Source organism: Struthio camelus, chromosome W (genome assembly GCF_040807025.1).
Source record: "Struthio camelus isolate bStrCam1 chromosome W, bStrCam1.hap1, whole genome shotgun sequence".
Classification (NCBI taxonomy): domain Eukaryota; kingdom Metazoa; phylum Chordata; class Aves; order Struthioniformes; family Struthionidae; genus Struthio; species Struthio camelus.
This window is the reverse complement of record NC_090981.1, coordinates 6,536,581-6,563,154: the sequence shown is the minus strand read 5'-3', so window position 1 is coordinate 6,563,154 and position 26,574 is coordinate 6,536,581. Positions and strand designations below refer to the sequence as shown.

At 40.6% G+C, this 26,574-nt stretch overlaps 1 protein-coding gene across 3 annotated transcripts in view; it reads right to left on the bottom strand.

The window, feature by feature from the left end:
* LOC104145893 (transducin-like enhancer protein 4) overlaps window positions 1-26,574 on the bottom strand; it is a 109,840-nt gene that overhangs the window by 51,955 nt on the left and 31,311 nt on the right. For all 3 annotated transcript variants that reach the window (XR_011137378.1, XM_068925254.1, XM_068925255.1), the window contains exons 5-6: window positions 16,805-16,867; window positions 7,608-7,682 (exon numbers count right to left, since the gene is read on the bottom strand). Coding sequence is in view for 2 of the 3 variants with exons in the window: in XM_068925254.1 (XP_068781355.1) it covers window positions 7,608-7,682; window positions 16,805-16,867 (138 nt within the window). In the remaining variant the exon portion in view is untranslated. The remainder of the gene's footprint in view (window positions 1-7,607; window positions 7,683-16,804; window positions 16,868-26,574) is intronic.

Sequence of the window (26,574 nt, the reverse complement as noted above, 5' to 3'; positions counted from 1 at the left end):
CTTTTATTATGACAAAAGTAAATTAAATTTTATCATGAAGTGTAGTCAACAAGAGCCATGTAGTCTTAGCATAAATGTGTAACATGAATTTCAAACATGGATTTGTTTAATGCATCTTTTAAAATCAATCATTAGTAAGTCAAATTTCTGGATGGCTATTACAGATAAGCACAGTCTCCATAATTCTTTAAGTGCTAACGTTACATTTTGCAATGCTTACAATACACAAATACCCACTGTGTCAAATTTCAGCAAACTGTCTTTGGGATAAAAACCTGGTTAACTGGCATTGATCCATTCTTTCCAATCCATTCTGCATCTTTAAAGACATTTGCTTGCATTGTGCTGAGAAGACTAATGATATTTCTGATGCAACTCTGCTCCTATGCACACCACTGTAATGCCCGCTTTTTTGTGCTGAGCGGATCCATTCCTCAGAACAAAATTTGATGCTAGGATATGTGGATCCAAATACCTCTCGTCAAACAGATTTGATTGAGAGTTCTGTTTCCTTATCACTAAGAGCATCAATGTTTAAAAAACATTTAATGCAGTACCCATTATTCAAATAATTAAAACTTTTTTTGCCTTAGTGCAGTTTCCCAGTTACAGTAACTTTGATAAAGCAAGGTCTTGACTAGAATCAAATAATCTCAATTTAAGTTACAGCTCTGTGATTGTGGATGGAGCACTTGTTCTATGTGCCTCAGCCTCTCAAACTGTAAAATGGGGAAAGCAGTACTCCCTTATTTCAGAAACAGATTACTGGAATAGATTAATCAATGCTTGTGATGCATTTATATACTAAGACAATGTCCGTGAAAAGTCCTTCAAACAACATGCAAGGAATTGTCCCATTAACAAAAGTAAAACATTTAAAAATTTCAGACAAACTTAAAGATTTTTTAAATTTCTTCTTCTCAGACTAGCTTAACATCTGGAAATATTTTCCTTATGCAATATTTATACTTCATCCCAGTAAAGCACTAATGCCCTCACTTTACTTTATGTGTAAAACTGAAGACAGCAAAAGAACTACCCATGTACCTGAAGAGAAGCAAAAGTTTAACTGATCTGCTGTATGGACACCTGTTCCACATTCATGGCTGTAAGCAATAGCCTACAAAATGTGGTTGGGAAGAAGTCTAAATGACAAATATAAAATGTTGTTTAGAGGTGATTTCAGAGCTGTGGTGTGAAACCATGACATAATAACAACTTCCTTTAGTCTATATTGTACGGTAAGGATATTTAAATAAAATGCACTGCATTTCTACTGAACACATAATATATTGCTAATTTTTCAATTAAGCGTTTGCAGGAAACCCCTGGACTTCACAACACTTCACAGCCAAAGAGGGTCTTCATAGACTTTTTCTCCTCTTCTGAAGCACCAGTATAAGGTCACTACTGAAGGAAATATATAATACATAACAGATCAAGAGTCTGATGGGGTATGGCAAATCTGTATTTTGGTTAGAGACAGCTTCAATAAGCTGGAGTACAGACCACCTTGGCAACGGTGTTTTCTCCTTTTTCCTTCCTGTGCACAAAGCGAGAGCTTACAAAAAGTCAGAAAATACTGCAGCATGTGTTGATGCTATAGAACATGAAGGAAATTCTCCACAGGACTCCTCATATCTGCAGTGCCTAATCCTAATTCAAGAAAAAAACATGGTGGTCACATAGCTTTGGTGCCACGGCTTGGAGGACCTTAGAAACATGGAGGCGGAAGCCAGGTCTCCTGAATCTGAGCTCTAATGCTCCTGTCATATGCACTGACTTAAGCATAATGAGCAAGGCCTCTGGTATTAGCATATTGGCAGTGGGATATAAGTGCTCTGCACTTCACACTGCAACGTTACTGACTGCTCCTATAGTGATAGATATAAATTCAGTAGCTACAACAGCCTGCATAAGGAGGAAAATAGTGGCAACTCATTCCAAACGTAGCAAGAGCATTCAAAATTTATACTCAGAGCAGTTTTCCAGTAAATATGGAACCTCAAATTATTTACATTCTAATTACTTTGCTCAAAAGTCCCTAAAAAGAACTTGTGTGCCTCATTTCAGCTTTTCTGAATTCAGAATAATGCTGCATATGGAAGGGACTTATTTAAATCAGGCCTCAGCTATAAGGCTCTCTCTAAAGCTGACACCTGGGAATGAGGGGAGAAGAAGAAAAATTCCACCTCCCTCCCCCCCAAAAGCATAGTCTAACTTAGCCAGACTTCAGATGAATAATGCAAAACAAAGTGTTCACCCAAAAGCCTTTTACATCTACAATTCCTTCTACAATTCAATTTCAGATTAGATACTGTCAACAACAAAAAAAAAAATTACAGGACCATTTCATCATCCACTTGCAATATACAAACAATAAATAAGAGTAATTAAACAGGGAGGAATGAATTTCAATATTTCTTTAGGCACACACAGTGCAAATAAACACAACTCAAAGCACAGACCCATTAAGTGAACCTCCTCTACCACCTTCCCACTATAACAATCTGTGTACAATATACAGCAGGTGGCCAATTTGTTTTACAGCCTTTAAGCTCCAACCATCGCTTCATACAAGCGCAGCCTTTGATCAAGCCATACAAAAGAGCCTGAGAGATAAGTGACTGTTGTGCCCATGCTACAACACTTTTACTAATTTTATTGCACCTCCCCATTCCTCTCTGAAGTTCCCATTTTAGAATGCATACATTTGGCAGGAATGACTTTACTATACAAAGTGGAATTAAAACATTCACAATTAACACAGGAAGAAGTTTTCCTACATCTCTCTCTATTAAACAGTTTGTCTAGGCACTTGGCATCAGATGGGAAAGTGCATTCCCTCTCCTTACAAAGCTTCAGGGCCAGATCCTCAGCTTTCCTCTCTTCTCAAGTTCTAACCAGCAATATCAGCTACAAACCTGTCCCCCTCAACTACTGTGGTTTGACCAACCAAAAAAATCCTCTCTTCCTCACAGTGTAAGCAAACATGAAAGGCAGAAAGCATCCAGCCTGCATGAGGAGGCAGAAATTCTTCTATATGTTAAGCACCAATGCAAAAAAACACTTTAGTATTTAGTGGCAGGAGCTCTGGAACACTGGCACCATGGGAATAATAGCATGCATTGATGCTAAGTTTTTATTAGAATTTGTGTGCACTTATCTGCATCACACCACTTTTTAAGGTTCGCACATCTGCAAATGTATAAAAGATGACATTGTTTTTTTAAGAGGCATTGTTCTCCACATCTGTAGAAATGGGCTACTCACATTTAATGCATTAAATGTTTAAAAAACACAAAAAAAATACACGCCTTCTGAGATGGGGCAAACAAGTGCTTCAGCCTCAAACACAGAATATAAGTTTTGATAGCAGTGTATTAAAGAAGGAACTTTGTAACTTGATAATTATCTGTCACAATACAGAAAGAGTCCTTTCTTTCAGTAACTGCCATTTGCTTATTTTTAAAGAAGATAATAAAACTAACATAATAAAACAAAATGCTTAAAAATTAAACCAGTCATTTTTTTCAATCAAATGTATAGAATGGTAAAGGCAAAATCATTTAAATCATTTCCTTAGTAATACAAGTAATATTTAAACAGATTTAATAGTGCTGCTCCAAACCAATGAATTATGAGTTTAAAACCTATTAAAATGTAATGTTTTTTTCCTGAGCTGAGGGGAGAGATTTAAATCCATTGAATTTTAATATTTCAGCTTGAGCTGCAGGAGGTAGAGAAAGTCCAAATGAACTATTCCATCAGCACCATTCAAGCATGAACATTTTAATCAGTTTTACTTCCTTGGAGTTCTCTAACACAGTTTACACTGTCATTCTGAAAGCACTTAACACAGAGAGTGTGGAAAAACCACCAAGGCTTGTTATTGCCTTCACAATTGATGGCAAATAATTTTGCAATTTCCTATCATTAAAATGTCACTGCTAAAAAATGAGGTTCAGCATTTCTTGTGCTAAACTGCATTTTCTTTGAACACCATCACATACCTGTTCTTAAGCTTTTGGTACTTTTATCTCTCTCTATGTGATAAACAGGCATGCAAGCAGTAGCCTTCATTTCTGTCTTACTGCCTAAATGCAGTTGAAAACTGACTATTTTAAATGGGGGGGGAACTGATAAAATCCTTGTAAAGTTGTAAGTTAATTCCCCAGTTCCCTTATTAAAACATAACCACATTCACACAGCATGTTCTGATTATATAGCATAATGGATAAAAAAAAAAACATTTTAAGAGTTAGACTCCTCAATTTAATAATACAGGAAATTAAAACATCATTCCTAATTAGATCATATTACTGATTTAAGGCTACAATTTGTGTGTTGTTCCAACAGTGTGATCTTGCAGTTTCTAATTTAAAAACACTGTGGCTCTGACACATGACAAGATCAACTGGATACATAATATTCGTCATCCCCCTCAAGCCAACCTGGAAAGGAGCACCCAGAATCTGCACTACAAATTATGTAGAGCAAGAATCCTGTACAACGCAGTCTAGGGCAAACATCAGATGCAAAGTCTGAATACCTGCACATTTACAATCCTCTTGCAGTATATCCTTATGATGTATAGTTTTGCTTTAGTTTTTCTCCCTGTATCTCTCAAGAAGAGGATAGATGATATTTAACTTGTTTCAGTCTGTCAACAGTTTTAAACTGAACATGACTTGTGAAAGAAGTCATTGTAACTGTGTTTCATTCCATTAAACACAACTAGTTTATTGTTAAGAGAACAAGCAGTCTAGTCTCTCCAGGTTCCAGGCTCACTTCAGTATTCTGCATTTAAACTGCATGGATCAATGATTTGGTTCATTTGCAATATTATTCTATCTTCATTGGTAAAGTTAAAAGGTGCTTCATCAGATTCCATTAAATCAGAGTACATTCATATAAAAATATATATGTGAGATGCAGAGAGAGACATGATTTGTGCACATTCTATTTTTTTCTTGTGCCATATTTCACTCTGATAAAACCCATTTTAAATTCTAACCCAGGACTCCTCCATTCGAACCAAAGGGGTTTAGCATGAGTGAGGCAAACTGAACAGGCCTCCTCAAAACCACAGAGAAATTTAAGTTACAGTTATTTTAAAAACCTCAAACTACAGTACTGCTTCTCTTTTCTTCTGATACAGAGCTCAATGATTAAAAGATATATTTAAAAAAACTGTAAAGAGCAAATGAATATTGGAAGTTTTTAAAATATCACAGCGTTACAAGAACACAAACTGTCAGACTTAGCAAACTGCAAAATAATGCAAGACAAAACATAATTAAGATATAAAAAAGTGATAATTTCTAAATTATGTTCTTTGTTTTCTTTACTGCTATTCATTTTGCAAAGTATGACAAGCTTTTTCTAGGTCCATGTCACATTTTCTTTTCTGTCTCTAAATTCCCTCTTTCTTCAGGTGCAGACATAAAATTATTGTGGGCATTCATGCAACTAAAACTTAAGCTCTTTTGATAACTTACTATCCTATTTATTCAGTTTTTCCAATAAATCTCTTAAAGATTGAATTAGATTACTTCTCTTACATAACAATCTCAACTTGATGAACATGAGATTTTCAGTCAGTATTGTTCCCATTTGTCTCGAGGCCTGCACAGCATTTCCCAAGTCAGTATAGAACAGGAGAGCAAAAACAGGAAGTAGAGCAAGTTAAAAATCACTTTTGTGAGGGAGGTGGGAGTTATCCTTTTTCAAAAGCACACACACACAAAAATCAGATATTATGAAAATTTGAAGCAATAGAATCTCAATTGACTTGAAAAGATAAATTCAGAGAATAACAGACAAAATAGAAAATTTACTTCTGTTTGGTCGGGTGGAGGACCAACCAAAGGATATGCCAGGCTCCCAGACAAGCGTCTAGTCTGTTTATATTTATTCTGTGTATTTTAGTGGTTCATGAAAGCAGGATAAGCTTTAACTAACAAGTGCAATATGCAGTATCTCTAACATCACACGTTCTACATCAATAAGCTTGTTCTTTACTAGAAAGCAAATGACTTTTTGCAATCGCTCTAACATATGCAATGGTGAATGACAAAAATGTACACAAACATACTGTAAAGTATTTGTACTCACACCTGTGCGCCCGCACACACACAATATGGTAGGTGCATATATACACAAACACTACATACACACATGCAGCACATACACAGAAGAATTTCTTTACCAAAGAAGTCAACCTTTAGCAACTTACTTTATGCAAAGAATGTTAATAGCAGGCAATATTTTTGGTTAGGTAATGAAAACTAATTGGGAAATTATTCATCTCCCACTCTCCCCACTGGAGCGTAAAAGACATACAACAAACGTTATTCAGGATTCTACACAACTCGCTCTGATTCACCTCCTTTCTAATGGGCACTTCAGAGGAAATAAAGGTTACTCTTTTCCATTTATATCTTCTAATTGACTACTAGTGTTTTCTTGTGGTTAGAGGAATACAAAATAGAGTTAGAAAGAGTCTATTAAAAACAAGCTGCAGTCAGACCATGGCTCTACACTACCGTCAGCAACGATCAGAGAGTCCCAATTTCCTTGTTAAAATACAGAGGCATAATTGAAGCAATATTTTCACTTCAGATTGATTATTCAGCAACCCTTATCCACATCTTCACTCAGCAATTTGAATTTTAATGAAAGTAAATGGAATAATTAGCATTTCAAAGTGTGTTTGATACACTGAATAAAAAAAAAAGGGAAAAGACTCTTATGTATAATCTATACACAAAAGAAAAAGCATTTGGGAGGGGGAAGAACAAGGGAAGTACAGTTGCAGTGTCTTCATTAGAATAACTTAAACAACTGCTTGCACCAGCTGCATAATTACACATGTGAATAATGTGCTATTAAGCTATGACTTCTCACCTTTATTTCATCTAGTGTGATCAGCCAAGGCTTCCTTGTTACTCCTTTCCTCTCCAGTCATAAAACGTAAACACTATGGCTGCCCATGCACATAAACCTCACAGGACTTCCACGCTGAGCCAACATGACTGCTAGCAAAGCTTTCACAAGAGGGGCTCCACACACCTGTGGTTTTAGACAACTAGGAGCAGGGCACCTATGACTGCATTGGTGAAGGGTCATTTCATGCCATGCCACGCCTCCCCCCTTTTTTTAAAGCAACTAAACTTTTTTTTTAATGTAACAAGAAAAAACATTGCAGCTGTTCACAGTCCCTGGCCACCACACAGAAAAACACATGGGCAGCAGTGAGGGGAAAAAACTCTCGTTAAAGTGCAGCGTCATCTGAAGGCTATCTGTTAAAGTGGCTGCAGAAGCAGACTGGCACACAGTACGCACAACAAACAAACAAACAAACAAACAGATATCCACTCAGGCTAGGGGAATGGACACAACACAGACATTACTCCATCAGTCTTCTCAGCACAGTGCAAGCAAAAGTTTCCAGGTAGCAACCAGCATTCATGAAGATCAAGCTACTGAACTTCACCACTGCCCACAAATTTTGCCCACTGGATGGAAATGAGTTCATAAAAGAAAGAAATGAAAAGAAAGCTAATTACAAACACTATTATAGCTAAAACGGAAAGACCACATACCCCAATGATTGCGTTCAGTTCTGCCATGGTCACTTGCTTGGCACGTTCCACAGCCTGCACCACTTGTTGCTGGTGCTATAAATGAAGACCAGAAACAGAATAAAATTACTTGTTTTCTTAATTATTAAGCACAGATTTTTTCCCTCCTTTTTATTTTATTTTTTGCTTTTCAATCACATGCAGGGCTTGAAATAATTGTTCTCTAACAGACATTCAAATTCTGTGTTGATGTGCAAGGGTAGCAGGTGAGGGGCAGATTTTATTTATGCCATTACTTGCCAGGAATTATACCCTGTTCCCAAAAAGAGCTATTTTATAACCTGGCTATAAGGGGGAACTGCCTTCCTTTTGCTCATCAGCACAGTATGTGCTTGAACTTATATGCCACCTTAAAATGTAAGCCACTTTTCTTACAGCCACAGAAACTTTTTGAGAAAAAAAAACATACTGAAAAAGAAAGGTATGTATTTTCAACAGCCACATGACTGAAGCATATGTAGATTCTCTTTGATACATTTCAAAGCAGTTCAACCATAGGAAGGAAATTTAAAATGCTATTCACAATTCTGTCAAACATGTGAAAGAGAACTAATTATTTCAATCCCCAACATGTAAATTTTAAGAGCTTAAAAAAGTCCATCAAAAACACATGGTCTAATTAACAACACAGTTTACAAGCTTCAGTGGTTACATTATCTCAGTTTGATTGATACTGTATTCCTGTAGTCAATTCAAAATTGCTGCACATTATAAAACTGATATTTAGTTGAAAGCATCAACTACAAATCAAATAAGTTCCTAATCTTGCAACCACATCTCTGCTTGAGGATCTGTGCCTACTTGGAGCTCTGCTGGTAGCATATTTGTCTGTATGTGTAGCCTTGCCAAATCTGAATTACAGATGACAAATTGGTGCAAGGGGGTGAGGGAGGTGTCAAGGAGAACTGCAGTAGCTTGTATGATCTGTACTGGGAGTGAATCATCTCTGATTTATCGCCATAGGTTGAACAAAGTAAAGCATGAGCTTTTGCCTATAGTAAGAGGTGCTGAAACTACAACAAGGCCTTCATGCTACAGTGGAAAGGGAAAGAGTGAAATACCAGCTCTGTACCACATTTGGAAACTCATGTCTCGATTTTCATCAGTGTAGAGTTAAGGAAAGGGCTGAGAGCATCTTGTTAAGGCCTCCTAAACATGAAGGCCAGTGTTTTGGGCCCATGGCTGCTGGTTCGAATGGGGCAGATGGACCCAGCATCCTTGGGGACAGTCCTCAGCTCACGGGACACAGCTGCCCCCCACTTCGCCCTCCCTAGAGGCAGCACTGTGTGCACAGGCTCTGCCTCTACTGCTCGATGCCACAAGTTGAAATACTCACATTTAAACAGCAAATAAAATTACTGGTTTTTTACATGGACATCTCTCCGGAAAAAAAAAAAAACTTCCCCTTTCTCCTAATCACAGCCAGCTGATGACTAAACCTTGACCAGCTCATATTTTCATATGATAACTAAGGGCCTAACCTATGCTAACTGTGCAGCTCAAAGTTATGTTTTCAGCTTCTGACAAGCAAACACGTCCAGAGTTACACATCAGTCCCATACATGTTGATTATCACTGATAATTATATTTTTGTAATTGGCATGTAGAACATGGAGGAAGCAGAAAACTTCTGATTTGCTGAGATTTCCTCCAAAGCAGAGTACCTAAAGAGCAGCAGAAATGCTTTCTAAGCAACAGTGAGTTGGGAGAGGAGGGTCATAAGGAAGGGCCCTGCAAGCTCTGGGGTCTGGCATTCTCAGATATATCAGTTCTTGGTGCCTTCCCCTGCTCCGTACTAAAAGGGCCTGGAATCTGCAACACACAAACAAAAATGGCATTTTCATGTATAAATTGTCTCCCATAAAAGCTCTCAGGGTAAGGAGAAGCAAGCCTAAAAATCCATCTCTAACTAAAATAAATGCTGACCTCAACTACAAAAAAAAAAGGATAAATAAGAACAATGAAGGAGGGAATTTAGAAACGCTTCTGGAAAGAAAATGTTTTTAAGGTTTGTTTGAGTTTAAGCAAAGAAAAATTAAATGAAGGAGATGCCAGGAGAGCAAACAACATACTGTTGCAAACAGAATCACAGCAGTCCCGTTTAGAGTTTTCTAAAGTAACAGTGCTAACATAAACCAAATCTGTCACTTATAAGCAGCCAACGTAAAGAACAAAACACAGGCTGAATATGAGCAAACGTGTTCTTGGCATTTGGAAAAAAAACGCAGTGGTTTGTCACCATCACGGATAACCAGTAAAAAGGAAATTACAATACTAAAAAGCTTCAAGTTCCAGATCACACATTATCTCCAGGTCATCACATGATAAGGACAGGTGCAGCTTACATCAATTATGTCGCTGAAAGCCCTATCTGTGACACAATGCTTTAAACGGCAAGAAGGTAACCAAAAAGTTACACCATCATTTTCTGGTGGTGGTAAATCACACCCAAAAAATGGGTCATAACATTTTTGATTGTGTCATCATATAAATAAATAAATAAAATGTCATTGACCCAGAGGTTTATAGTCATCTTTGCATTCCCTACCGTTTCCTAGGCAATGCTTTCTGCACTGAGGTAAAGAAAAGAATCTATCTCTTGATATTTCTTTGTAAGCATTCTGTTTTCCAATTTCAATACTCATTTATTTAAATACTGTTCCCAGGGCCATGGGCAGGAGAAGAAGAAAAAAAAGAAAAAAAGCTTTAGAAACCTACAGAAGGCTGACCTGAAAACAAAGTTATTGCAGAAATAACTCAAATTTTCATCCAAGTTTTGGAAAAATAAGCCAACTCCACAACAGTTTAAATGGTTTTCTTTCCTTTTCAGCAAGCATACAAAGGATGGCTCCAAGGAGTATTTGGGAAAAATATTTACTTCCCAAGGGAGAGGTAGAAGGGTAGAGTACTCAAAAATTTCACTTTAAGATTTTTTTATATAGCTTATAAATAAACTCTGAAAAGGCACAATAAGACGCAAATTCCCTAAGGAGTTGCATGAGGCATCTTTCATTGATTCTAATAGGTTTAGGATCAAATCTTCATAAAGGGAAAAAACTCATGGGCCTTATGACGCTGAACCTTTGTTAGGTATGGTAGAGGCAATTAAAACTCTCCTATTGCCAGCTGCTTTAACATCAGTTTAATCTTCAGGGGCATAGTATGTAAAACACCCAAAATAAACGGTCTGTAATAAGCCCCTCTGTCATTTCCACCTCAGCACTGCAACAGGATCCGGGCAGGCTCTGTCTGAGCTCTCCTGAAACCCCACTGAGGGTCTGCCCCGAGTGACCCATAAGCTACTTCCAGTCACACATGCAAACACCACACACCAATGCATTAAAATGAATGAAAACAGAATAATTGCATTACACAGCAGGGTACTGCTTCCTTCTCCCTCTCCAATTGTGAAGGATAGTGTGGCAGAGTTTGAAGAAAATACAAGCTTCCAAAGGAATTTCACAGCTACCCTTGCACCTTTTCAGCAGTGAGGGCCACGGTACTCATTTGAACCTTTTTAAATACAGGGGGGCTCCATTTTATTGATCACAACTCCAATAATGTGTGGAGAGTCCTATATGTAGGGCAAATGAGAAGGAACATGACAGAGCCCCGAGGACCCAGCGTAATCCAAAATAAATAAATAAATAAATCCACAAACGGAAGGAAACGCAGATCCCAAATAGGATGCCAGCTGGCTAGCCCAAACTGGATATATATTAAAGAATTGATTTCTTCTTAGTTTGTGCTTAAATGTCTTCTCCTGCAGATGCTCTAACAAACAGCATTATGTTAAAAACCAAACAGCATCCAACAGCCTGCCCATCAAATGATCAAGTAAAGATTTATAGTCAAGTGAAAATTAGGGGAAAAAAAAGTACTCCCCCCCCATCCAAGTAAAAGCATACAGACACAGGGTTGCAGCTTTCATGCACACTTATAGCCTTCCTCCTTATGCATAAGGGAAAGACAAACCAATTTTCTTCATATATGAGAAAATAGTATTTTGCATTGCATTTAACAGGCTGGGGCAATGAACTCGACACCCTACCCTGCCTGTCATGCAGACTACTATAATTTCTCCTTTTTAACTTCTTCCCTGTCTTCTCTTCATCCCTTTTTGTTTTCTCTAATGAGTGGTGTCTGCACTAGCCTTGCACTGGAAATCTCCTCCTTTCAGTCTCATGGTGGGTAGCTATAGCAGAGATCACAAGAAGGATGTAGGTGTTTTCACCATCATATTGTCTATCATCTAGCCCTGACTCTGGCATATATGTTGCAGCATGGCGGAAAATACCTGGGCTTTTTATATCATTTCAGAACTCCCTGCTGTTTCCAGTGACAGGGGAGCTGTGCTGACGGCAACTGAGCAGTGGAAATTCCCCCCGACACACACACGCGCAAAAGCTAGTGTTAAAAACATCTAATTTCAGCCCTTCTCCAGCACCACTAATGAGATCCAAAGCAAAACTCACTGAACAATTCACATTGCAGAAGTAAGGAGGTTTACTATGTTTTATTCATATTATTTTGTCATTGTATTATCTGTTTAGAGGGAGCACAGATCAGGTCTTAAGAACTGCAGTAGTGTCATTTTGAAAAGCCTGATCTAGAGACAGCATAATGAAATGAAACAGTGCCAAAAACAATAGCGAGAATCAGAGAGCAAAAACACATTTACAGTGGAGTACAGCACACACTTGGAAAACTAAAAGGGACCAGCAGGGTCACTGAATCCAGGCACTGTAATTCAGACAACATATAATAAGTTTCTTGTAGACTCCTCTGGCCTGCCTAATGCTGACAGTGGGGCATGGAAGGTGACAGGGAACGACCCCACGAACATTTATCTGGCTTCTCAAGCAGATTTGGCTGAGCTCTGGGTTGCCACAACTACATTGTTAGCTGTAAATCAGCCAGCTTGCGTGTGTCTGCACAAGTATAAACACAGTCAATGTTTACCCAAAAGGTAATCGTGATATATGAACATCTCTGGTCACACTGAACAAACATGACTACCCAGCACATGAGGTACCTAAGATCTTTCGGCACTCAAGGCACACCAGCAGGGTCGAACAAAGATAGCCACAGGTTGCACCCACCCACGCATACCATGTTGGTCAGGCAGGAATCAGCCTCAACTCAAACGCTGCAGGGTTGTGTGTCACATTGTGCTGCAGCTGATAAACTCAGCTAAGAAATTAAAAACATTAGCAGAGGCATAATCTACAGCTTTAGACCCAAACTGAATTGTGTCTCACTGGGTAGATCATTAGATGGTATGAACTCTCTGCATCTATACCAGTTGTATATGTTATTATGTTATCTATACCAGTTGTGGTAGACCAAAACTAAATTAACTGAGTGCTAATAACCTCCAAGTACTTACCTAGATATTTGTAGACACCCCCCACCCCCCTTACATAATAGGAAGTGCTTCAAAAGCACGCTGATATCTCAAATAGGAAGTGCTTCAAGCCCACTGATATCTCACAACATCACACAGAGGTTGAAAATGACTGTTGCAACACAGGAAGTCTGTAACAGCAGCAAAAATCAAACATGGATCGCCCCCAAGGTCCATCTCATGCCTCAACCACAAAGTCATTCTTTCATATCAAAATGGGAAGCTTGTATTTCTTGGTTCCCCCCTTCCCCTCCCCCCCTTTTTTTAAAGGGTCTTGCCCCCCAAGTTGGAGTCAACATAAAAACAAGGTACTTGTTTGGTAATGGACAGCACAGTAAAACTGACTGAAGCCCTGCATGTAGAGAACTTCCTGAATACTTTATTGAATTGCCCCTGAAACAAAGCACGTAGTATATGGTGACTTATTATAATTGCATCCTTTTCACGAGATCTCAAGTGATTTTGGCCACGATTTCTTACTTCTGAGTGAGTTATCACAAGCCATTGATTCCTTACAAAGTTAACAAACAATAAGACAAGTTAACCTGGTGCTATTATGAGGCAATAGTGTTGCCATCAGTGCATGTAACCGCTGTATTTTGTTCATTCTTCCCTCAGGCACAAAGGAGTTTGATCACATTTTTTCAGTCACTATTCCACAATTAGACTGCATGCAAAATGCATAAACAGCAAAAGCATGCTGCATTTCAATTCTCTATTAATCTAGATGATGAAAAAAAGAGGGTTCCATTAAGACACTTACTTTTTAAAGACAGAAATTAGATAGAAATCAAGACTAGCAGAATACTCAGAACTGGAGATCAGTTCTCTTTTGCCTCATAAGCATATGCCAATATAACCTGATTTAAATAATTGCTGCTACTAATAGAGGCCATACAATTACCACAATTTTCTTAATCTCAATATGAAAATTATTATAATCGGTGGCACTGCTAAGATATTTTAAGGATTTGGGGGTTTTTTTGTGCTTACCCTTTCAAATCCTCTTTCCTGTCTGTCCCCTCTCTCACTAGATGACTAAAAACACACTTGCCTCCAAGCAAGACAAACATGTACGCTTACTTTTTGGAAACGTTCTCTTTTCTCTTTGCAAATGCATGCAAAGATGCTGAAGTTGTGAACTTATTTTGAACTCTCCATTTCCTTTGTAGCCTGAAGAGCTTTGACACTATGAGAGCATGCACACAGAAGAAGCTGTAATGCTTGGTAAATGCAAAAGAATGAGATGTGTGAACAGCTGAAGGAAACTTTATGGGCCAAAGTTGTAAAAAGCAGAGGCCCACTAGCACAGAAATCATACAAGAGCTTGTTTTCAGATCTAAAACTTTTTAACTCAAAGGTCTGATCTAAAAACCTAACAAAGTAAACAGCAGTGATTAAGCACACTGACTTTGGTGTGCCTGAGCCCTCCCTGGATGGTACTATACCCGTAACAGAAGTGGGGCATCATCATTTTGTAAATTTACCATCTGGATCATCTCAGTTGTCTACCTACATAGTTCTTAAAATAAGCATATTAATGGGAATCTACTGCAAAGGTTAAGTTCATAATTATTTTTAAATTGCTCCTCATGCCTAGCTTCATGGCCAGGAGGTTGTTAAACAGCAGCCAGGGCCCTTGGCTCGTAGTTCACTAGTTTTTGTATGTGAACCCCACAAGAGAGATTCTCCTTGACTGAAGAAAAATTAAGAAATATGAGGTGCAGTCTTCACAATGCCTCCTGCCTTCAGTGCAGGCACTTAAAATGTACCAATATTAGCTTTTAGGAGAATGACTCCAGGGTCATTTAGCTCCAGGGACAGGAGAGCACAACGCATATGGAGCAGAGAAAAAGGAGAGAATCTGTGCTCGTCCAAGTCAGACACCGCTAAAAGTAAAACTCAAAAAACTTTTCTTTTTTAATCCCACATGTGCACCCAGAGAGAGTGGAGGCTAAGATTTTCAAAATCAAAGGCCAAATCTGCCAGGCATTGTAAATGAAACATTTTTCCTTCAAATGTATTCTAATTCTAAACCCATGTACCCCCCCCCTTTGCTTGTCTAATTGACGAGAAACATACCTACTCCAAGAGAAAACATGAGCTACAGGTTTGTAGAAGTACAGAAAACAGAATGATGTGATTTGTGTACCAAAATGAAGATTTCTGGAGGATTTCAGCTGAAAATAGCAGTACCACTATCAGTAGTAGTAAATTGGTGCAAAGTTTCTAAATACTGCACCACATACTCTAGAAAAGATGTCATTGTCATGGAAATGCCAATCCTATGCCTTTGCCAAGATCATAGTTTTGCTTGCCAAGTACTCATCCCACCATTGTTTCAAAATTGTGTCATTTAGTGCTCATTTTAGCATGAGTATGAATCTGTTTTACACCTCATTTTTATATGCTGTTATTCCCAAACAACAACAACAAACCCCAATAACTAGATGCATAGTGTTTCTGTAGCAGTCAAAGTACAAAATCAACAGATTTTCATTTCAGATCCAGGCAGGACTTGAATTCCAGTCCTCCAGCAATGTAGCTGGAGATGCATGGTATAGATCATTACACACCATTTAGTTTCCACAAACCCATCTTTATAAGCAAAGAGTACTGTAGCATTTGTGAACAATGTCAGGTTCTAGCTTTGGTAGCATTACTCTCATTGTTTCAAACACACACAGGCACACACATGCACATCCAGAGCATTAGCTGAATGCTAATATCAAACATGTGGCCTCTCATACATAGCAGGATGAGCAGCTCTCTTGGAAAGCAATGACACTTTATGGAACCATTGAAAAGGTAGGAGGAGGAGTCCTAGCATATTCTCAGACATAGATACAATGTTTTACAGATGCACTACAAAGAAATACAGCTTACAGCTTTGACTTCTTGGCTACTGATTCTACTGAAATGAAATCACACATTACATAGATGCATGCCAGCATGCATCAGCAGCCCCCACGTTCCAATCCCCTCCCTCCAGTGGGGTGGGGAAGCTGCTATGCACCTGAAGTCTCCTTTCATGAACCACACTTTCATTTTACTTCGTACATGCCTGTGGCTCCAAGGCTCCCTCACTAGCACCAACCAACTCCCCCAAATCCCAGGTCCCCTCAAAGTATCTACAGTGCACTCAAGATAATACTCGAAAATCATAATCTTGAAAAAATTAGCGCTTAGAGAAATTAGCTCACAGCGAATTTTAATCTTCTGTCTATATTCCCCAAATACACAGGAAACAAAAGGATTTAAGGTAATAAGTAATCTGGGAGGGGGAGAGGAAAAAAAATGGGCAGAAAATAGGCTGCATTAATATGTCTAGTGTGTTGAGCATCACTACTCAACAGATCAACATAAAAGTTTCTGCTGAACTTTAAAGCCCACTGCCAAGAACGTAGCAGAAATCATGCCTTTCCAGCACTTTTGCAAGCTATCCTCTGGTTCCAGACTGACAAAGTCATAATTCTGAGTAACACTGCATTTGTACATGAGAGCAAAATATTTAAACAACTAAAATTTTGCTTAGCACGTTACAACACGCTCCATTACGTAAATATATTTACATGATATTATAATGGACTTGGAGAAGATAGTGAAGTTACAATGAGAACAGCACAGTGGAAAGTCATCTACAAGCACCAAGAGATTCATAACGAAACAGTCTCAACACATAGTCCCACTTTTGTAACAGATATGATAAGACAATTTTTTAGATCAGTACCAGTACAAACTACTACCTTACCTCTTGGGATAGGAAGGGAATGACTTGTGCACATATAGCATTCAGCCTCTTGACGATTTCTGCCTGCAAGTGACAAGAAAAAAGTGTAATTATATAAATTCTCAAATGTGATTGCCACCCATGAACACAGAACACACATTTGTTTGTTTTCATCTCTAGTCACCCTCTAACCAGGATAGATTATAAAAATAACAGAAGCATTTGGAGATCAATTCAACAAAACATAACAGCTACTGTTAATCATTTCTGGCTAAAATGGTTTTTCTTATAAAAAACACAGTTTAGAATTTTCCATGCAACACAAAGAAAAGTTCATTTTCCTTATGAAATCAAACACATTTATTCTTCTCTAAGTCTTCAGGAGATGTAACAAAAACAAACAAAAAATACTGTGTACCACATTAAACTTTCACCTATGAGGCAAAAAGAGAACCATTCCAAATTACAGCAACACAAGTGTAAGTGAATGGAACAAATAAACTAATAACTTTCATACTAACGACACGAGAGGCAAACTGGAAACCATCAAACAGGACTTCAGAGCTCTGGGAATGGTGGTCAAGGGTCTGGGAGCCCAGGTCGTTTTCTCCTCAATCCTGCCTGTGAGGGGAAAGGACGGGGGGAGGAGGAGTAGATGAGTTTTCCAAGTTAACAGCTGGCTGCGCCGCTGGTGTTGGCAACAGGGCTTTGGTTTCTATGACCATGGGACCCTGTTTGAAGATCAACAGCTGATGGGGAGCGATGGGATCCACCTTACCAAGTGGGGCACGTGCGTCTTTGCCAACAGGTTGGCCAGCCTGGTAAGGAGGGCTTTAAACTAGGCAAGATGGGGGAAGGGGAGTGGTATAGTGGCAGGGGAGTCAGTAAAACACCGCTCAAGTCAGGATGCCTCCAGCGGGTGCATACAGCCATGGGAGACAGCATGGGACATGGCTATGGAGGATCCTCTTGCACCTCTCCTGGCAGGCTTGCATGCTTGACTGGCTCTCTGAAATGCCTGCATACCAATGCACGCAGCACGGGAAATAAACAGGAAGAGTTAGAGATCTGTGTGCGGTCGCAGGGCCATGATCTCATTGCGGTTACAGAGACATGGTGGGATAGCCCACATGACTGGGATGCTGTCATGGATGGCTATGTGCTTTTTCGGAAAGACAGGCCAGGAAGGCGAGGTGGTGGAGTTGCCCTTTATGTGAGGGAGCAACTAGAATGTATGGAGCTCTGCCTGGGGGTGGATGAAGAGCAAGTTGAGAGCCTATGGGTAAGGATTAAAGGGCAGGGTAACATGGGTGACACTGTTGTGGGGGTTTACTCCAGGCCACCTGACCAGGAGGAAGTCATCGATGAGGCCTTCTACAGACAGCTGGAAGTAGCCTCACAATCACAGGCCCTGGTTCTCATGGGGGACTTGAACCACCCTGACATCTGCTGGGAAGACAACACAACTAGGCACAAACAGTCAAAGAGGTTCCTGCAAAGCATTGATGATAATTTCTTGACTCAGGTGGTGGAGACGCCAACGAGGAGAGGTGCAATGCTAGACCTTGTACTAACGAACAAAGAAGGTCTAGTTGGAGATGTGAAGGTTGGAGGCAGCCTTGGCTGCAGTGACCATGAGATGGTGGAGTTCAGGATCCTGGGAGGAGGGAGCAGGGCAATGAGTAGGATTGCAACCCTGGACTTCAGGAGAGCTGACTTTGGCCTCTTCAGGGACCTACTTAGGGGAATCTCATGGGGTAGGGCCCTAGAAGGAAGAGGGGTCCAAGAAAGCTGGTTAATATTCAACCATCACCTCCTCCCGGCTCAAAATCGGTGCATCCCTCTGAGTAAGAAGTCCAGCAAAGCGAGCAGGAGACCTGCATGGATGAGCAAGGAGCTCCTGGCAAAACTCCAACAGAAGAAGGAAGTGTACAGAACGTGGACAAGGGGACAGGCCCCTTGGGAGGAATACAGGGATGTTGTCAGAGTGTGCAGGGATGCAACGAGGAAGGCCAAGGCCCATTCAGAATTAAACCTGGCAAGGGATGTCAAGGACAACAAGAAGGCCTTCTTCAAATACATCAATAGCAAAAGGAAGACTAGGGAAAATGTGGGCCTGCTGCTGAATGGGGCGGGTGCCCTGGTAACAAAGGATACAGAGAAGGCAGAGTTATTGAATGCTGCCTTTGCTTCAGTCTTCACTGCTAAGGCCAGTCCTCAGGAATTCCAGACCTTGGAGACAAGAGAGGAAGGCTGGAGAAAGGAAGACTCTCCCTTGGTCGAGGAGGATCAGGTTAGAGATCTTTTGTCCAAACTTGACACCCACAAATCCATGGGCCCCGATGGGATGCACCCACGAGTGCTGAGGGAGCTGGCAGATGTTATCGCTAGGCCACTCTCCATCATCTTTGAAAGGTCCTGGAGATCAGGAGAGGTGCCTGAGGACTGGAAGAAAGCCAAGGTCACCCCAGTCTTCAAAAAGGGCAAGAAGGAGGAGCCAGGGAACTACAGGCCTGTCAGCCTCACCTCCATCCCTGGAAAGGTGATGGAACAGCTCCTCCTGGAGGCCATCTCTAAGCATGTGGAGGACAAGAAGGTGATCAGGAGTAGTCAGCATGGATTCACCAAAGGGAAATCATGCTTGACCAATCTGATAGCCTTCTATGATGGAAGGACTGGCTGGGTAGATGAGGGGAGAGCAGTGGATGTTGTCTCCCTGGACTTCAGCAAGGCTTTTGACACTGTCTCCCATCACATCCTCCTAGGTAAGCTCAGGAAGTGTGGGATGGAGGAGTGGACGGTGAGGTGGATTGAGAACTGGCTGGATGGCCGAGCTCAGAGGGTTGTGGTGAATGGCGCAGAGTCAAGTTGGAGGCCTGTGGCTAGTGGTGTCCCCCAGGGGTCAGTCCTGGGCCCAGTCTTGTTCAATATATTCATCAATGACCTGGAGGAAGGGACAGAGTGCACCCTCAGCAAGTTGCTGATGATACTAAACTGGGGGGAGAGGCTAACACACCAGAAGACTGTGCTGCCATTCAGAGGGACCTGGACAGGCTGGAGAGCTGGGCGGAGGGGAACCTCCTGAAGTCCAACCAAGGCAAGTGCAGGGTCCTGCACCTGGGGAGAAATAATCCCATGCACCAGTACAGGCTGGGGGCTGACCTGCTGGAAAGTAGCTCTGCAGAGAAGGACCTGGGAGTGCTGGTGGACAACAAGTTAAACATGAGCCAGCAGTGTGCCCTTGGGGCCAAGAAGGCCAAGGGTATCCTGGGCTGCATTAGGCAGAGTGTTGCCAGCAGGTGGAGGGAGGTGATCCTGCCCCTCTACTCAGCCCTGGGGAGGCCCCACCTGGAGTACTGTGTCCAGTGCTGGGCTCCCCAGTACAAGAGAGACATGGAGCTCCTGGAGAGAGTCCAGCGGAGGGCTACCAAGATGATTAGAGGGCTGGAGCACCTCTCCTATGAAGAAAGACTGCAAGAGCTGGGCCTGTTCAGCCTGGAGAAGAGAAGATTGAGAGGGGATCTCATAAAGGTGTATAAGTATCTGAAGGGGGAGTGTCAAGAGGATGAGGCCAGCCTCTTCTCCGTGGTGCCCAGCAACAGGACAAGAGGCAATGGGCAGAAACTGAAGCACAGGAAGTTCCATCTGAACCTGAGGAAAAACTTCTTCACTGTGAGGGTGACAGAGCATTGGAACAGGTTGCCCAGAGAGGTAGTGGAGTCTCCTTCCCTGGAGATATTCAAAACCCGTCTGGATGTGATCCTGGGCAATATGCTCTAGAGGACCCTGCTTGAGCAGGGAGGTTGGACTAGATGATCTCCAGAGGTCCCTTCCAACCTAAACGATTCTGTGATTCTGTAACACTGTGTATCAGGAGACCATTAGTAACACAATTTGCAACATCACTGATAATCATTTTATCACATATTTTAGAAAAAAATATTGTACTCTTGCATAATATTTTGCTATTATCAAACTCAAGCTTAATACTAGTTACTTTCACATTGCAAGTGTGATAAGGAATGGCCCATATACAACTTTTTATTTTCATATTGCAGATCAATTCTTATTCTGTGTATCCAATCTGCAAATCTCAATAGAGACAGAAGAGATTTGGAGAGATAACACAAGAATTATAGCTCCAGAGACAAAATATTTACAGCCACATAGACTTTCTTATAGTAAATTATAACCAGAGTCAGTTCCTCATTATATGGTAGGACAGTATGCTCTTTTCGTGAAGTCACTAACTGTATGACAAAGATGTACACACTTGTGCAATTTAGGCTTCCTTCCATCAGTCACCCTTCCAGCATTTTTGCTATGTAGTCTTTTAAATGACAAACCCCTAGAAACATACCTATACAACAGAAAGGCTCAGAACTAGCAGTAAAAATGCTAGAACTACATATAAAATAAATCTGTGTTCAAGAAATATTTCTGGTTACAGAGCTATGCAACCAGAAGACATGGTACACTAGAGTTAAGGGTACATGTGAAACTAACTCTGCCTCCTTGTGTGTACTGTAATACACTTGAGTTAACACACACACACAAGCTTCCTCAAACAATACAATTTCTTGATTTCTTTGAAATCCATTTAAACTCCTGTAGGTTATTTATATAGCAATTTCAATGTTACACTGTCCCAGTACTTCCTCACTGGTCTTGACCATTTATGCAAGTTCCCATCTCATTAAAGTTATGCATTTTAATACATTTTCAACATTCTTCACTATACATTTAATGTTTATTCAGCAGCATCGGCATCTTAAATGACACTTGGGAATAGATTCAGTTCACCACAAAGCTAAATTACCTGCTAATTTCAAAGGTCTACATATGCCTATATCAGATATTCTACAGTGTAAAACTTAAATACCCTTTTAAATAAACAGCGTGTATTTTATATTGAGATTTATGAACTACTTGTTATATAGAGCAGTACAGAGAGCTACAAGATGTGTATCTAAGCTGCAGCAAGAGAGGCTGCATGATCTAATATTGCATCATTTGAGAAATAATATTTGATTATGGAATTGTAGACCATAATACAATACAAAGCTCCAAAGAACCTGTACCACAGTTATTCAAGCAACATTAATTTAAGCTTTTCCAAATTTTGGGTCTCAGTCATGCTACTATTTTTTAAAAGGAAACTCCTGAGAGCAAAAAAAAAAAAAAAAAAAATTTTACCATTTACCCATCTTCTGTCCTGGATAAATCATTTGAAGACGCATGTTTCATAGAACATCCTTAGTAATAAAAGGCATATCATGCTTTCCTCTGCTACAAAACAACTCCTCCTACACATCTTTAAAACGCATGTAGCAACCTTACCCAACACCTATATAGCTGCTGAACTCAGCTTATGTGGTAACCAAGGGTTTCTGGTGTGCCTTTGCCTCAGCCCATGCTCAGCAGAAAACCACTTTTTACCACAGCTATGTTAGCTTGGATACCTTTACTGAACTATTGAGGAACTAAGAATAAAACTTGTAATAAAGTGCAATGCAAATGCTTAGCATGTAATTTTAAAAAGCTTGTAGAATCATACACTTTAAGGTCAGAAGGGACTATTACAATTGTCTTATTTGACCTCCTGAGTAACACAAGCTGTAAAATTTCACCGATTCCTGTACTGAGTCCATAATTTCCAGTTCAGCTAGAACACAGCTTAGTCAATAAAAACAATTTTATCCAAAATACTTTAAGGCATTTCTCAATTAAGGTTTATGTTCATGTTGAATTTCAACATTCAACCTCACGTTTCAGCTATGATAATGGTGGGGGGGTTTTTTGTTTTTTTTTTTAATCACCCCCTTCCCCTCCCAAAGTAGTACATTTCTCTCCTATTCTTCTTATGGTAAAAAAGAGGTTGAAACATTTTTACATAATATTTATACAGAATTTACCTCAGGCAGGTAAATGAGCCTGGGAAATGTCAAGCTAAAAAGTGGGTTCCAAAAACTTACAAGCAACTGAAAACAGGTGATCAAATATGAACAGTTATACAACTTTAATATACCTTTCAGTATCAATCCCACCGGAATACAAAACAGTGAAAGTCTTTTCATGTTGTATGCAGAAAAATGAACCGATCAAAATAGCACCCAACTCTTACGCAGTGTACAGAGAAGAAAAAGAGCTTGCTAATGGCTTCAAGAGATGCTGAGACATCCCTCAGCAGTATTTCTTAGCTAGCTGAAAGGGGCCCCACTAGGCCAGTCAGAAGAGAACTAAGAAACCCTTGCTATTCAGAACTATGTGTTAACACTATTTCTTTTTTAAAATTGTCTTTATCTCCCCCAACAACAAACGTCCATTCTTAGTTTGGTGGCTGCGTGTACAGTTCTGTTTTTGTCACCCCCAATGGCACCACACTTTGATAAAATTTACAGTAATTTACAGGGACTACAGTCACTTTGCAGAGCAAAAAGATTACTACAAGGCCTGGGCAAGAAAAGCATAAGGAAAAAGGAAGTGGCAAGAAGCGTTACACACCATTCCAGGGTGCAGCTGCCCGAGCAGTCTTGAGTGACTCATCTGATGAACAGCAAACCAAAATATTGGCACTGAGCAGGACTTTTCACCTTCCACCAAGCAGATCTCTCCTCTGCAGCAATGCTGGGCTGCAGTTGAACTCTGCCACAGCTAACAAGCGGTCAGGAAGAAGAAAATAGTCCAATTGAGCAGCTGTACTTTGCTAACAGACTGTAGAGGTTCAACAGGACTGAGACATGTACTACCTATTGCTGGAGACTACAGTCAACAGGAAGGCATGAAGAAAAACATTGCGTACGTGCACAAATGCTAGGAAGGACGTTAACAGTTCTGCGTTCTGAAACCTCAAAATACCTTATCTCCATTGGTCTTCCAGAGTTAAAGACACTTCAGAAAGGATACACTATCCACTATGTTACTAATCTATTAGGCCACCGTGCCTTGGCCTGGCAATTGCAGTTGAATACAGAATCACAGAATGGTTGAGGTTGGAAGGGACCTCTGGAGATCATCTAGTCCAACCCCCCTGCTCAAGCAGGGTCCTCTAGAGCATATTTCCCAGGATCACATCCAGACGGGTTTTGAATATCTCCAGGGAAGGAGACTCCACTACCTCTCTGGGCAACCTGTGCCAGTGCTCAGTCACCCTCACAGGAAAGAAGTTTTTCCTCAGGTTCAGAGGGACCTTCCTGTGCTTCAGTTTGTGCCCATTGCCTCTTGTCCTGTCCCTGGGCACCACGGAGAAGAGTCTGGCCCCATCCTCTGGACACCCTCCCTTCAGATACTTGTACACATTGATCAGATCCCCTCTCAGTCTTCTCTTCTCCAGGCTGAACAGGCCCAGCTCCCTCAGCCTTTCTTCATAGGAGAGATGCTCCAGTCCCCTCATCATCTTCGTAGCCCTCCACTGGACTCTCTCCAGGAGCTCCATGTCTCTCTTGTACTGGGGAGCCCAGCACTGGACACAGGACTCCAGGTGGGGCCTCCCCAGGGCTGAGTAGAGGGGCAGGATCACCTCCCTCGACCTGCTGGCAACACTCTGCCTCATGCAGCCCAGGAGACCATTGGCCTTCTTGGCCACAAGGGCACACTGCTGGCTCATGGTCAACTTGTTGTCCACCAGGACTCCCAGGTCCTTCTCTGCAGAGCTGCTTTCCAGCAGGTCAACCCCCAGCCTGTACTGGGGCATGGGGTTATTCCTCCCCAGGTGCAGGACCCTGCACTTGCCTTGGTTGGACTGCAGGAGGTTCCCCTCCGCCCAGCTCTCCAGCCTGTCCAGGTCCCTCTGAAAGGCAGCACAGCCCTCTGGGGTCTCAGCCTCTCCCCCCAGTTTAGCATCATCAGCAAACTTGCTGAGGGGGCACTCTGTCCCTTCATCCAGGTCATCGATGAATACATTGAACAAGACTGGACCCAGGACTGACCCCTGGGGGACACCGCTAGCTACAGGCCTCCAACTAGACTCTGTGCCACTGAGCTCATCCTCAGAACATTATCTTAGGGGCCTCTTTGTATTGCCAGAACAGATTTTGAAAACTAGAAGCAAGACACTGAGCTACTCTTGAATAATCAAGCATAAAATCTTTAATAATTCCAATCTTGCAAATATTCCAAAAAGGATTAGCTCCTTATTAACCCTCTAACTCTAATGCCTGAAGTTATTCTGGCAAGACTTTAATTCTACTTAAATCGGGGGGGGGGGAATCAAAGTAAGGGTATGGTTTCCAGACCAAAGTTCACATAGGTTCAAGGTTTATATTAAGGCTACATTGTGCTCTTATGAGCAATTGTCAAACACATCAAAAACATTGCAAAGTCAACCCTTATTACAGGCAGTAACCATTCCGATACCCCAGAGAGTACCTGCATAAAACTCAAGTAGCAGAAGGAAGCCCGGTTTTGGGGTCTGAAATGAAATGTCTCAGATAATAATTTCATGATGAGGAATTTGGTTTTTTAACCATCAACAGGAATTTAGAATAAATAGCATGGCCAAGCTATATGTTCATACAACGCGTGTCAACCTATAGGACTGAGCAGATTATCAGAGGAAGGAGGAAAAAGACCAACTTGATTTGAGAATTCAGAATGCCTTTCTACACAGCAGAGAACATCTGGAAAATAAAGCCATGCAACTAAAACACAAAAGTCTTCTGATGCACCCTCTATACTTGAATAGCTAAACACAAAAGGTAAAAGGCAGCTTTAAGCAAATGCTTATTATTTTAAGTGTCCTGTTATGTAATAAATTTGATGGTAGGACTGCCTGAAGATACTGCCAATTTTGTACCAAGAATACTGTCTGCAATAAACATTACTAGTGGCACACAATTTAACAGTTAACCAAATTCTGTGATACTAGAATGTTTTCCTCATAACCTTGCTCAGTATTAGGTATTAAATTAATTAACCCAAAACATAACAGCTCAAGAACCAAAACACACCTTTTGTGTATTTTTGCTGAATATGACAAAATAATCAAATGCAAAAAATCTTAAACTAGATATTTTCATGAAGTAAATACAAGTATTCTCTGTCTTGACATTGCAACACTTTCTGCAATGAACTTTATGGAATAATACAACAGCAACATGCTTAATTGTTTATTACAAAATATCATTAAATCATATGACACTAGCTTAGCATGGGTTTCTTGCTAGGCCATCCTAAAGCCTGGAGGTGGAGACTCTGATAACATAGGTTAGTATCTCAGGAGGCCTCTTCTTACTGCCATTAGATCAAGCCTGAAAACTGCATTCTTCTTTGCATAACATGCAAAATAAAACACAAAATAAGAGTCTGTTTTACATTTCTACATTGATGCAGATTTTTAAAACCTACATTCAAAAACTAGTTTAAGATCTTTTATTTTAGATGTCATGCCAATGGGGTTTTCATGATCAACCTAATTGGCAGGAGGAAAAAGTATGATTTCATAAAATCAGGCAGCCAATTGCTCACATTGAAAGCTAAAGTTGCCTCAGAAACACTGCTGCTTCCACGGTCATCTAATTTTGCCTCTTTTGTCCCATGGGACCAAGCTTTTGAGAGGCATCATTTATTTACAGGCCTTTCCACTGGGCTTCATTTACTGGCCAATAATCTGTGGACACACACTTCTAATGGCTTATGTTTTGAAACTGAGTCTAATCTAATGACGCAGCACCCAAACTCCTTTTCCAGCATAGCCATTAAAGGATGTAGGTTATTGCTGTTGTCACCATTGATATTTGTCACTGTAATGTAATTAGGGCCCTAAAATGATGCATTACAGCCCTTGGCACAGC